General features: G+C 32.5%; 1 protein-coding gene and 1 long non-coding RNA gene across 8 annotated transcripts in view; one reads left to right on the forward strand and one right to left on the reverse strand.

The window, feature by feature from the left end:
- LOC107454859 (cytotoxic granule associated RNA binding protein TIA1-like) overlaps positions 1-14,510 on the forward strand; it is a 975,013-nt gene that overhangs the window by 915,731 nt on the left and 44,772 nt on the right. For 5 of the 7 annotated variants that reach the window (XM_071188069.1, XM_016072550.3, XM_071188070.1 and 2 more), the window contains one exon: positions 8,653-8,797. In XM_071188069.1, the coding sequence (XP_071044170.1) occupies positions 8,653-8,797 (145 nt within the window). The remainder of the gene's footprint in view (positions 1-8,652; positions 8,798-14,510) is intronic. The other 2 variants (XM_016073996.3, XM_071188071.1) reach the window with 1 other exon arrangement.
- Positions 1-14,510, reverse strand: part of LOC107457276 (uncharacterized) — a 110,406-nt gene that overhangs the window by 31,540 nt on the left and 64,356 nt on the right. The window lies entirely within an intron of this gene.

A 14,510-nucleotide genomic window follows, 5' to 3' on the forward strand; every position in this document is an offset into this window, starting at 1 on the left:
TGTCCCTTGCTTCAAGATCAATACTATAATACTAAAAGAACTTATTTTAAAAAAATTAATAAATTGCATTGCCGTTAGCATTTTAAAATGACTTTGCACTAGCATTGACTGTTTTGTATAGTTCAAAAATTTTATTAAACTTCAAAATGTCATTTTTCTGGCATGTCCCAAACGATGTTTCCAATAATAACTAGCTTCAAAACTTCCCATAAATTTTTTAATATCTAATTTTTTTTATCTCAACCGGCGTAAGCATTTCTAGAATATACGCAGAGGGTATTATTTACAAAAACTTAGTTTTAAATAATTTTTTCTGTCAATAATTTGTTTGTCCCAAGAAAATCTGTCATTTTCCTGGCTACTTTTATTTAGTGGTTTATAACCAAAATAGATAGAGCCAGCAATCAATATCGTATGTTAATAGATTGATTAGATACCCTCCTATATGAACATGTCTTGTTGCATGAATAAAGACCAATTTTCTGGTTCAAAATATACTTCAAAAAATTTTTCAAGATGAGTAGGTTTTTGTGTTGTCATTTTCTTGGGTTCTTGAAATCATTAATAACACAAAATAACATAGATTTATCTGAGTTATTTTAAGAAATCTTGTTGTTTTCTGCAGAATGTAAATGTCTCAGGCTAAAATATTAAATTAAAGTAAAGTTATATGCTATAAAATGGCGAAATTGTCATTATCCTGGCTGTCATTTTCCTGGCTTATGAATTCCAGGACATTAAAGTGTTACCGAAAAAAATTTTTAACTGCTAACACTGTAATGAGGCAAAGCAACTATTAACCTAATACCAAGTTCATGTATGATTGTAATATGGTGGGATGCAATCAAAGTTATTTATTTATTTAATAATTGATTATTATACACAATTTTATTCTGTACAGATCAGCAACAAAAAAAATTTTGATTCTTTCTACAGTGGATAAAAAGAATTAATTTAAGCAATTTATGGTCCAGCTAACATAAAGGCTTATGTTGATTTATTTTTTTTCTCAGGCAAATGTCAATAAACTACACTGCTGTCTGTAAGATATTAATAAATGTAACTAAAGAAGTATACAAAAAAAATTTCAGATTATTTTGAAGACCTTAAATTTGAAGAAATTTTTTGGTTCGAAGTGTCATGTTTAAAAAGAATCACCCATAAGCAAGCACAAAAAGTTACAAATCACAAATGTCCTTATAAGTATAAACAAAAAATTAAAATTTTTGAGCTCAGTTGTCAGTTGCTCCTCTTGTTTGAAAATTCGAATTGCATCAAGTACGGCAGCTCTGACAATTATTGGACACTAATCGAATTCTGGATAGGTACGGTAATCTGCTATTTTTTTCGCTAATATCACCAATTATCATATAAACCATATCATATAAACCATATCATAAAAACCAATTATCATTATCAACATATTATATCGCCAATTATCATACTTCTGTGAAAAGCCTTGATGGCTCAGGAAATTTCGCATTCCAATGAGGTGAACTGGGTTTCAATCCCAGTGATGGCTGCTAGTAACGAACTCCACATCCGGCTTGCACCAACCACAGTGCTGGCGTAAAATATCCTCAGTGGTAGACGGATCATGGGTTAGAGTCTTCTTGCTATCGTGCTTACCGTGGTAGGTTTTCGTCTCCATGTAATGCAATTGCAGGTTAGTTACATTAAAAAGTCCTCAACGAAGGCAAATGTCTCCCCTCCCAATGCTTGATCCAGGAGTTCTCTTGTCTTCTGGATTGGGTTCAAAATTGCAAGGTTACGGAATTGAATATTAAGTCACAAACCTAAGAATTAGTCATAACCCAAAACGAAAATTAGTCATAAACCCAAAAAAATTGGATCGGTTGTTCAACGACGGTTATTAAGTAAAATAGTTCTGAGTGTTTCAAGCAGCTTTTTCTGAATATTGTATGTTGTGATCATTTTGCGATTGCATGCGAATAGTTTGTCTACAGTTCCATTACCTGTTCCTTTAATATTATCAATCACTATACGCGATATTAAGTCATTTTCATTTCCATTGAGCGAAAGATTTCTTAAACACAAATCTGATTTTAACTCGGTGACAGTTAAATGAATCAACAGTTAAACGACCACATTCAAGACGTTCAAAATAGTATTCACGTCTGCAGACATCGTGGTGAGAAGATGTCAAGAAATTATACTTAGGATGAAATATAATTGAGAGACGGGAAGATATAATGAAAAACATTTTGATAATCAATAACAAAAAATATTTTAAAGCGAAGCATTCTACACACATATATATATATATATATATANAAGCCAAATTTGACATCAAAAGATATATATATATATATATATTCTATTGCCTCATTTTCTACGAATGTCACATTTTTCTGTCACATTATAAAATTATACTCATGCGAACCTTACATTAATAAGCTGCATATTTCAAAAAATAAATTTTGTTCTATCAGTTTTCGGAAATTCTAATTTAGCATCCATAGCATTAGCAATGGAAGCAGAATAGTTGTCAAGTGACTTTTCTATAAATATATCGTGTAGCACTTACACTGTTTATTCAATTGCACTACAAAATAGACTTAAGGTATTTCTAATAAGGATGAGCCACGCAGCTAAAAATAAGAACAAAACAGGAGAATTTCTGTTGTTGGATGTTGGCGAAAGTGCGCCAGAATCTCAGACAACAAAAGACTGCTATGGTGAGGGATTAAAAATTAATTTAAAAAAGTTAAAGATTAAATGGTCGAAAGAATATAATATAAAACATTTAGAACAATTAAAGTTAAAAGGTTAGGGGAGAAACTAAGCGTGCGCCGCAAGGTCCGGCAAAAAAACATTAGATTTGAAAAACCATAAAACACAAATACTGAAGTTAAAAAATAATTCATTATTCACCCAATAAACGAAACAGCCACTAAATGAAACAAAAAATAAAACGAAGATTATTTTACATTAAATGAAACATTTTATTTTTTTAACTTCATCGCTCAAAGCACAAATCATCATAAATATTCAAAGCAAATTGAAAAGAAAATGATAAGTTGCCAAAACATTCCCAGAGAGGAAAAGAAAAATGTGAAAACACAAATTGAATGATTTCTATTCAAAATGACATCGTGAACTTGAACACAAACATACGGAGTGCTTTGTATGCATAGAGTACCTCCTATCTGAGCTGCATTAAAATTTACTTAATAATTAAAAGTTCATGGAACTAAATTATATTTAAATTAACGCTAAATTAGAATTAAGATTAAATTTAAATTAAAAATAACTAACTAAATATTAATTTAAATATTTGATAAGATTATCTAAAATAGGAAACAAATTCCCTAAATATACAGTCGTAGATTGTAATTTTATATCCATCGTTGAACAGCTGAACCAATTTTTGGGTTTACGACTACTAATGTTCAACTCCGCAGCCTTGTAATTTTGAACTAATCCAAAAGGCAAGGAAACTCCTGCATCAGTACCCCCAGAGGTATTGATTTGTTATGGGAACATGGAGGACTCTGCAACTGGACAGATTTAACGTGCATCAGTCACCATTTCCTACATGGGGAGACTTCTGTCGGCGAGGATCGAACCCACGAGCTCTTGGACATGGGCCCAGTGCCCTACTAACCAGGCTATTCCGACCCTCGTAGATTGTATTTTATAATTTTATTATATATAACTGTTGTTGTGAGCAGTCGATCCAATTCTTGGGTTTGCAACTACTAAGGTTCTACTCCGTAACCTAGCAATTTTGAACCCTACTCAGAAGAGAAGGGAACTCCTGGATCAAGTATTGGGAGAAATTTTGCCTTCGTGTAGGACTTTTTGACGGAACTAATCCGAATTTGTGTTGTATGGAGAGGAAGACCACGAGATCCTCCCACGGTTAACCTGACGGCAAAGGGACTCCAACCCATGATTCATCTACCACTGAAGATATTTCACGTCAGCACTGTGGTCGGTGCAAACCGGATGTGGAATTCGCATCGACTGGGATTCGAACTCGGTGTGAACACTCTATCCCCCGAGCCTTCGCGGCTCTCCGCAGATTGTATTGAATTAATTAGAATGACTTCACGCATGCTTGCCATTTTATGCTGATATTCATTGGCGAAAATGGCTGGCTGGGAAGCAAATGTGCGCCAAATAAGAATTGAATGTAGGGTTTAGTGGCGCAAGATCCAGATGAGGACATGCTGCGTGCGCCAAATAAGAGCTTAATGATTAATATAAAAATAAGCCAAATTTGACATCAAAAGGGGTAAAAACTTGAGCTAAAATTCAGTCCGATAAAGAGGTGATGTAATATAAACAGGAATGTTCTAGAACTTTCAGTTTTTACCGAAAAAGGATTTAAGTCACCTGAAGATCAGTGCCGGATTGGAGGTGTTAACATTTCTGGGGGAGCTGCTGACTGCCAAATTATAGTATTTTTAAACAGGTGATGAGAGGATACTCATATATAAAAGAGCACACAGTAATTCCCATGAGAAAAAGATACTTTGTTTAAAATGGTAACCATACAAACGCAACATCAAAGGAAACAATTAGGTTAACAAACAAGGAAAAATTTGTGAAATAATAAAAAAAATTTTACATTTTCTGAATTAAAAATATACTAAGAATTATTCCAAATAGGTATTAACAGTTCAAAAATAGAATTAATACTCAAATATATAATTATTTTAAAAATAAATTTCGTAAAATATTTAAACCCAATATTGTGGAATTAATATATAAAACGAAAATAGCTCAGTTTACACAATCTTAACTACATTAAATAGATAGTAATTAAATCACAATGATTATGCTTAAATAAAAATTATTAATTTAACAAAAATGCACAATTAAAATAGCGTTATGATATTGATTGCCAAATATTTAACATATGTATATTAATTTGACAAAATAAAACGTCATAAAATATTTTTATGTCCTAAACAAATATTCATATGCTGTATCAATACCACAATGGCTAGAACTACAGCACTGCTACATTCTTACTCACGATATGCTCAATGAACAGCGGCATTTTATTTAATTCTATTAATTTCTGAATTTTCGTAATCTATATATTTAAATATCAATTGATACAAAACCCACACAAGAAACTCTTTACACAATAAACACAACAGGCCACCTACTGGTTTTCCCTTTTCAGATCTGATATGGTCAAGCTCTGAGAATTTTTTTCAGAGTGATAGGAAATTTATTAAATATTAGTTTTATTATTAATGATATTTCCAGGACGCTTAGATACAAATTGCCCAACACATAAAATTTTCAAATGAATTGGCTAGAGGACATTTGATGGCTGAACTTAATTCACAACCATTAGAATATTGAACTTTCAAAAAATGTTGTGGATAAGACCGGGCCAATGATTATTTTTATGATACGTAATAGGCTAATACAGTAAAACCCCTATTTAGTAAACCTTCAAGGGCTCGAAATTTCATTTCACTATTACCGGGAGTTCTATATATCCGTTCCGCAAATAATTTTAACTAATGCTTCCGAACTCTTTTTCATTATACATTATTTAAATAAGTGACCAATAAAATGAAATACAAAAAAGACCGAAAAATAATACGTAGTAACAAAAAATGTGTTAACTTGGTTTTATTTTTGATTACTTTTCGTCTTGTGCACACAAAAATTAGTAACCTTCAGCCGATGCAGGGAAAAATTTGTCCATACATTTGCCTGGGTAGGTTTTTGTTTAGGGATGGAAAAGTGAGATAAAAGTAAGCAAGTAAAATGCTTATCGCTACATTCCATTCTATAGATGGTTTTAAAAATCAGTATATAAGTATTTATTTTGAAATAGATATTTTAAAATTATTAGAAAAGAAAACAGAAAAAAAGTTCATCATATCCAACTTCCTCACTTTTTTAGTTTACTATATCTACACAAAATAAGATTATACGCGTATAGCAAGGCACGGGAGCGAACATTTCGTTCACTATATCTGGGAGTTCAATATAAGCAGTGTTCACTATAGCAGGGTTTTTTATATTTTCTTTTTAAACATATCTTAGCAGAGAAGATTGAATCATAAATAAAAACAAAAATGATCAAAGAGTTAAAAAAATATGACTTGAATGATTTCATGTATTCAATAGTTGCTTATCTGTTCCGTTGGGTCTTCAAATTTTATCAATTTATGTCACGTTTCTAATATACAATGATTTAATTAAATCCTTTTAATAATCAATGCAGAAACATAAAACAGGAAAAATAAATTAATATATATTTAAAAAGCTTCTTTTTATACATGAAAGGTTTTAGATTATTGAAATAAGCAATTGATTCAAAATTACTTTAATAGTTAAATTTACATTTATTGAATAGCTCAAGCTTAATTATTGTATAAACTGATACACCTTTTTTGAAATCCTAAGTTTTAAAATTGCTTTTGTAAAAAATAAAATAAAAGCTGTTTTAACTTTACGTAAACCTTTAACGGCAATTTGAAACTAAGTGGGTGCATGTTGATAAGATACTTGCGTGAGAGTTTTATTGCAAGTAAATCGTGCTGAATGAGAAAAATCGAATAAACAATTTAAACTATAAATAATTCAAGAATTGTGTTTCGTGATTAGAAAAACCCATTAATCATTTTATTTTGCTTTCTTGAAATGATTCATAAAACGATATTTCGTTTTTTAAACAAACTTTGTTATTTTTATTTTTAAAAAAAAATTCATGAATAAATTGTGAAATATATAAATATATTTATATCATATTCTAAGGTTTCACGATAAGCCTTTTACCAAATCGAATAACAATAATCAGTTTACACTTTTGTGGTATATCTAAATGGTTCATAACAGTTAAATCATGGTTAATTACTTATTTTCCAAATGTATTTCACAATTATATCAAGTCCCGCAGTGAACTAATCGTAAAGACACGGTTCCCAGTAGAATACTGAAGTCAAGCCTCACTGACTGCGGTCAGTAAGCTGGTGGGTGAGCCTACGTAAGGACCGGGGGTGGGTGGTATCGATCCTCTTTTAAACTGTTCTACCGTAAAGTGCTCAACTTCGCGTAAAGATCGTCTGGCTACCGAAGCAGAGGAGCCATCCCTTCCACAGAGGATCAAAATTGCGATGACGTGTCTTTGGATCATCCTCAGGGATGTATCTCCGACCGTCGCCAATAGCCTATTGTTCAGCTTCAGTGCGACGCAAATAAAGTTCCTACCTAACTGATTATAACAAAGGAAAATTGGGTCTAACTAATGTTTTCCAGTGCTTCTACGATACTAAATTCAGAAAAATGAAGCCTGTCTTATGAATCTTTTATGGAGATGTGGGATTGATTTATTTATTTACACTCATAAATGGGTTTCATTGTAAATACAAAGAAGTACTTAAAAACAATTTTTAATTTGCAAAAGAGACAGTAAAAATTTGAGAAATACAGCAAGAATATACATCGAATATTATAGCGAGATTATCGATCCCCTTACACCTACTCTTCAGCGATATCGTACGGCAACCAAGTCCCCTAAAATTTATTGCAAGGGGAACAACCACGCATTATTAGAGACTCAAATGCCAAGGGATATTGTCCTTCCACCAAACGCTCTGAAGCGTAGAGATAGTGGGTTCAACATATGTATGCTACCTTTCTCATTTTTGTGCTACCTGTTTTTTAATTTAAAATGAGACAAGCCATTCTTTGCATTAAAGCACACGAGGCTGCATTATCTGTACAAAATTTATTTATTGTTACACATGCCAGGTTACGGTTTGATTCAAAGTCACTCCCTCCATTTTATATAGCATTTGGAGAAAAGGAGAGAAATTTCGAACAGAGAGATACCTTTAAAACGAATAATTAAAAAGAATTGTAAACAACTTTTCTCCAAGTATTTACTTTTTGTTACACATACACATGCAGTTCCTTAAAAAGCAGTTCCTTAAATTTATAATCAGCTCCTTAGCAGCAAATTACAGGCAGCTCAAAATTAGAATTGGACATAGGCGGCCAGGTGGCCGAGCGGTTAGCGTGCCTGACTGCGAAGCCATAGGCTGCGGGCTCGAATCCCGCTCTGGGCATGGATGTTTCTCTCTCTCTCTTTGTGCTGTCCTCTGTTGTGTGTATGATGTGTTAATGTGGCCCATCCTATAAACGGGTTTGTGGCAGTGTGGCGTGGGCAATGTTGCTCGCCTTCGCGACTTTGGTTCACAGGTGCCCACTGGGAAACGCGAAATGAGCAACAATTCTGGCATAGTATAGGCAAAAGATTAAAATTCAGTGCCTGCCATTGGAAAAAAAAATTGGACATTTCAACGATGTATCCGTTACAGCGTGGGGTTGTGGGTTCAAATCCTGCCGTATATCTTGATACACTTTTCTATCTTGTACTATCTGTTCTTCAACGTAACAAGAGGTTATAAACCGAACGGAGAAGATGTTATAAATGGCAAATAAGCCTGCATATGTATGAGCAACAATATGCATGAATAAATAAATATAAATCGATGCATCCGTTGTTGCGGTGAAATTTGAAACCGCTACCTCCATGCTTCCATTTTAGTATTCTGTATAGTCATTGTTGACGCGTAGTGTATGTTGCATTATTTATATCGTGTTGCACTTCTTAATTTCTGTGTTATAGTAATGTTTGTTTCTTTTCAGATTCGCAACTAAAGAAGCAGCCACACATGCCATTGTGGCTACTCATAACATGGAAGTGAATGGTCAAACAGTGAAATGTTCGTGGGGTAAAGAAGCCGGTGATCCCAATAATCAGCAGCAGCAACAGGTGGGCTTAAGTCTCAAGGTGGGTGGGTGATCAAATCATTCAATGCTAAAAACATTTTGGGAACTTGTATTTGAAAAATCTTTTAGATAACATCGAGCAAAAAAAACAAAAAAATATAAATGAAATTAATGTTGCAATTTAGGTATACTAAATGAAGTTTTTTCTTAATATCGTGAGTGCTTGTAGTTATCCTCAAAAATCACTGCTTTTATTCATTTATTTATGTTATTTATTTAAATTAATATCAAAGATTCCTAGATGTTGGGGATGGAAATAAATACTTAATTGAGTAAAAAACAAACATTATCAATATCAGGCGAAGCATTAACAAGGCAATATTGGTAAAGATGGAATTATAATCAGTAAAACCAGTTATTGGTTCTTTTAAATTTACTTCAACTGGAATTCACCTCAATAATGATTTTTCAGATTTTGATATCTTTTCCCTTATACATTTAGTTGTAATCCCTTATGACTATTTAATAATGTTTTAGTTTTGAAATATCCTTTAAAAATATATAATAATGATGGGAATTACTAAATCTTTGTTTATATTGTTATATTGCATAATTAAGAGGTGTTTTTAATTTCAGCTTAGTACCTATCAAGAGAAGCTAATTTCCTCACTGCATTGACTTTTAACTTTCCTTTCCAGAAACTTGCAATCAAACAATTATATTCTAAACATTATATTTTTTGATTTGCTCTGATACTTCTGAGTGACCGTAATGAAATACTGAATTTTTATTAGTCTATTTTATTTTAAATTTTCAAAACTTTAAAATGAGCTTTATACAGCTTTATTGAGCTTTTTTCTTTTTTTTCAAAAAACATCAAAACAGGTTTTTAAACAATAAATTTTAACAGTAAAAAATTTTCTCGATAATAATAGTATTTTAGTCCGAAAATAAGAAATACTAAAATGTCTATGGTACAGTTCAGTACACGTGTAAATACTTATTCCAAGCACTATGAATCCTTTTCCTTTTTTCCAATTTTATAGTGCCATTAATTTAAGATTAATTTTGATATAAAATGAAATAACATTTTTTTCCTTAATATACCTTAAAAGTACACAAAACAATGTGTAAAATACAACTAAGTAATTTAAAATAACAGCCTTTCCATTGCTACAAAATCATATTACCACCATCAATGCCAAAATACAGAATAAAGAGAAATTAAAGAATGAATTTGAAAATTTTTATACACACCTAAGTTCAAGTTATATTTACGAAATTTTAGGAGTATTCAAAAAGATCACTTGTGTAGGATTTTACTAACACAAAATACCAATCATTTCTTGGAATCAATGAAAAATTACACTACTGGCCATTAAAACTGCTATATCAGAAAGATGTCATGTATCACCTATAAGCCTATAAGCCACTTATGATTTGTCATGTATTAAGCAAGTATCACCTGCAACTTTCATGGCAAATGAAACCCGGTGTGGTGCACAAACGATTAGATCTTCAGCACATTCGTGTAAAGCAGGTGTCATCTATAATACTTATAAAAACAATGATTCAACAGAAATTTTCCCATACTCAATTGGCATTTGAACGCTATTTTCGGCTTACAAATTTGTTGCATTGCCTTGCTTAAAAAACCTGTATGCTTACTAACACGGATTTAGAAAAAAGAATGTGGTTTGTCCTACTGCATTATTTCTTCTCACTTTGGAGCAGATAACTTTGGGATCAGGAATGTCATACGTCAGGCTAAATTTCATTAAATTTCATAAATTCTAACAGTCAAGAAGTCAGATATTTTTCCAGATTGGCAACAAAGAGTTGCACATTCACACAACAAGCTCTGAATGGGAACGCACAATTATTTTCATATCAATAACTTTCTGCTCAAAGAGTTCGATACCGTTTGAAACAGTATGGATCGCCAGCAAGGCAACCAAGTCTTCTGCTATCCTGAGTACTACATCAGACAGAAATAGTTTCTGTAGTTAGTTACTTTTTTACTTAAAGTTATTTTTTTAAGCTTGATATGACTGCTTATTGTCCTTACTACCCTCACATGGCAGACAGTCATCGTGATCAACCCACCCTTGATCTTTGTAGTTGTTGATACTAAGTGACTGACTAGTCTTCACTCACCAATTACTACATTCATTGAATTGTGGATGGAAAGCAAGGACGAAGACAATCACACCGGGAGTGGGATCTTCATCAAAACTCAGATGAGCGAAATTAGGATCCAGAAAAGGAATCCCGACCACTGTTCCGTTTTTAAGAGCGAGCTTATCGCCATCGATGATGGACTTGCCTCAATAATGTCACTATCAATTCCGAAAGAGATTTGGATCCGACAGTAGAAGCGCTGTTCAGCACTTGGCTAGCTGGCACAGAGTGAGGGACTATACTAGCACGAACATCCTTTGTAAACTTTTTCACCTCTCCAAATATTGTCGAATTCATGTACAATGGATACCTTCACACGTAGATATATCAGGCAATGAAATGGCAGATAGTCTTGCCAAGGCAGGTGCAGCTGAGGCCACTGCGCCTCCAGTGTCTCTTACCTCCTCAGAGCTCTTCTCCATTGCTAAAGCCAAAAACAAATCAGCATGGCTCACTCCACCCAGTCACAATTGGTACCAGGGTACCAGACCGGGTAGCTGTTTGACAGCTGACGAAGACCGTCAGTCTCACACCGCCATCACACGTCTACGCTGTGGACACCTGAAATCACTGAGGTACTCTGGAGGAGTAAAGTGCTTTGCCATCTGTACCAAGTGCTCTTCGGCCCAGGCATCCCCTGAACATCTACTGGACTGCCTCGGTCTTTTAAAGCAAGGCCTTATTGAAAGACCCTTACTTGTTTTAGACTTTTTGAAGGTGAACAATCTCATGAACCTTGTCTAGCTAGGCTAGAAATGGGGATTTGAAAGAAGAAGAATTGTGGCATAGTCTTGAAGCTGTATTGACTAAGGCCACACTCTGTTTGACTTTTTGTCTAGGGCGATAAATTCTGTTACTACTACTAGAGTGAGCAAATTTGTGTACTGATTTCTTGAGATCTATTCTCCCTTACTTTCCGTAAACTTAATCCCTAGTTTATTTCCATAATAATTTAATTTTCCAACAAATATCATTCTGCATTCATATTAGCATTCCTTTCTGGTGTAATAATTTTAAGCAGTGTGCATTTGTAGCTCCATTATTCTTATCCTGAGAATGAAAACCACGTTTATTCTTTTTCTTTTTTGGGCTTAACGCATAGCTTAATCAGGTGATATATGGCGGTCACTTTTAGGTGTTCAAGAAATTATTTTATCAATCTGCCTGAATAAGAAGATGCATTGTCATGGCAACGCATTGTGCACCTGTTAGTTGTTTTCTATTACTTAAGTTCAATTGCTTCAATCTGTCCCGTAGTTATGAAAAAATGCCATTAGTTACTTTTCATAGCACGCTCGCTGTCTTTTCAAAAAAGTGCCCTTAGGATTGCAATTAAAGGCGCATACTTTACATTTAACGGCATGTTATAGAACGTCAAAAATATTTATGTAAGTCTCAGCATTGTCACGTCATTTCTTAGTGCACAATTCATCGTGAGCAATATTCATCTCTGTAGCATTCTATCGTAGGCACTATTCGGCACAGCAACAATTCGTAGGAGCAAAACTGCGTCGTAAGCACACTTGGACACAATTCGTTACGAGGACAATTCGTCGCGGGAACAATTCGTAGCAGCGATAACTCGTTGTAGGAATAATTCATTTCGCTGACAATTCGTCGAAAGCACAATTAATCACGACGTAAATTCAATTTCATCATGGGCATAATTCGTCGCGAAGACATATAAATTTAGCAATTTTATTCGGCTTAATTTTATTAGAGAAATTCTAACTTCATGAACCAAATAACATAAAATTTCAATTCAGTTTAAAGGAATTTGGAATCAAATCAAAATTTGCTTATTTTAGCATATTTGATCCTTGAATCGTTATAAAATCATTGAATTCAGAATGAATTCTCACAAACTTTACATGATTTAAAGGAAGAATATCTTTTAAGGATCTTTACTGAAACAAATAATTTTTTTTAAATTTTGAATTCACTTCTATAAGTTATCCCTCTTACATATTAATTCAATCCTAGTACATGTTTACATTTGAATTTTATAAAAATTCAATGACAGAATTTATTTTCGTAATTTTGATTATATTGAATCACAATTAACACACAAAAAATTATTCCTTTTCTTTTGTATGCAATGTAATGTCTGAATGTAATGAAGGAATATAAAATATTCGAAAACAGGCATCTCGTATTTAATTGCAAACAAACATTATTCAGAGTTTCAAACTTTTCTATTCAGAGCCGAAAAGAATTAAAATTACAGATCTAACTGAAATATTTTAGCAGAGCAAATGTCCAATTTTTAGTAAGGAAACTATTTTTATGAATTTTTTAGTTATTTAATTAATTTGATTTTTTCCTTTTTACTTCAGTTTACTATATATTTGAGCATTTTTTAATACGTTTATTCATTTTAATTTGTTGTCACTTCTTTATTTCAGTTTCTGATTTTTTTTGTGATTTTGATTTTATGATTTGTTTTTTACTTTTTAGAACTATGAATAACAACACAATACAGTTCTAGGTAAGACATCATTCATAAAAAATTAAAACACTGAAATTTACTTTTCGTTTAAAATTATAATGTTTTATTTTATTTGATAAGGTCTTATGAAATATGCAAAAGAGTCAACCAACCTTTTCATAAAAATAGACTTCTCAAAACACGAAATATTTACTATAGTTGTATTATAACTGCCGCTTTCTTTTCTTAAAATATTTGACGCTGTATCAAAGACTTAATTTATGTGATTCAGCACAGCGGTTACAAACTTTCAGAGATAGGAGAGAACTCTATCATTGAGCAATGCATAGTCTGAATGGTATGGCTGAAAGAAAGGGTGCGAATGATATTATTCTTAGTACAGCAAAAAAATAAAATACAAAGAAATATTAAAAAGAAGATATTCAACATTACAATCCCCAACAGGTATGGAAAAAATAATATTCTTGAAAATACCGTGCTGCCACAATGCCTGTAAAAAATTCCTCGACAAAGTGTAAACCAGTATCAGGTCAATTGATGACTAAGCACCAAACCTTTTTCACCATACATTCCCTTCAAGGCAATGTGTGGCTTTATGCTGAAACCATGTGAATGAACGTGTCGTGGTGAATAACTTTCCAAGATTCTATTTACTGAGCATCATTTGGAACAATTTTCTCACTGAATAACTTGGAGTAATAATAGTTTTCTGCTTCAATGCCTTTGCAAAGCGATTGTAAGGTCAAATTATAATATGATTTAGATCTGAGTTTTCATGATGAAAAATTATAACAGAGGTAAGATACTTGATTCAATTATCCTTTCAGAGAGTTTGATGACATATGAATATCTTATTATTTCAATTTAGTGAATTTTGCTTCATTACAAAATTGTGAAGGTAATGAAAAAATACCCCATAAAAATATTACGAAAAATTATAAAACATAAAATGTATCATTCTTTCGTGATAGTTAAAAGTAACTAAAAAAAGTTCAAATTTCATAAATTCAATTTTAAAAAAATATTTTATCATATTTATGAGTTTAGTTTCAATTAAGTTATGCATCGAAGAGCCATTACATTATGACCACCCTGCTAATAACATGTAGGACCACCTATAAGCCACAAAACTGCTAGCAGTTTT

The sequence above is a fragment of the Parasteatoda tepidariorum genome, chromosome X2 (genome assembly GCF_043381705.1).
Source record: "Parasteatoda tepidariorum isolate YZ-2023 chromosome X2, CAS_Ptep_4.0, whole genome shotgun sequence".
NCBI classification, from domain to species: Eukaryota; Metazoa; Arthropoda; class Arachnida; order Araneae; family Theridiidae; genus Parasteatoda; species Parasteatoda tepidariorum.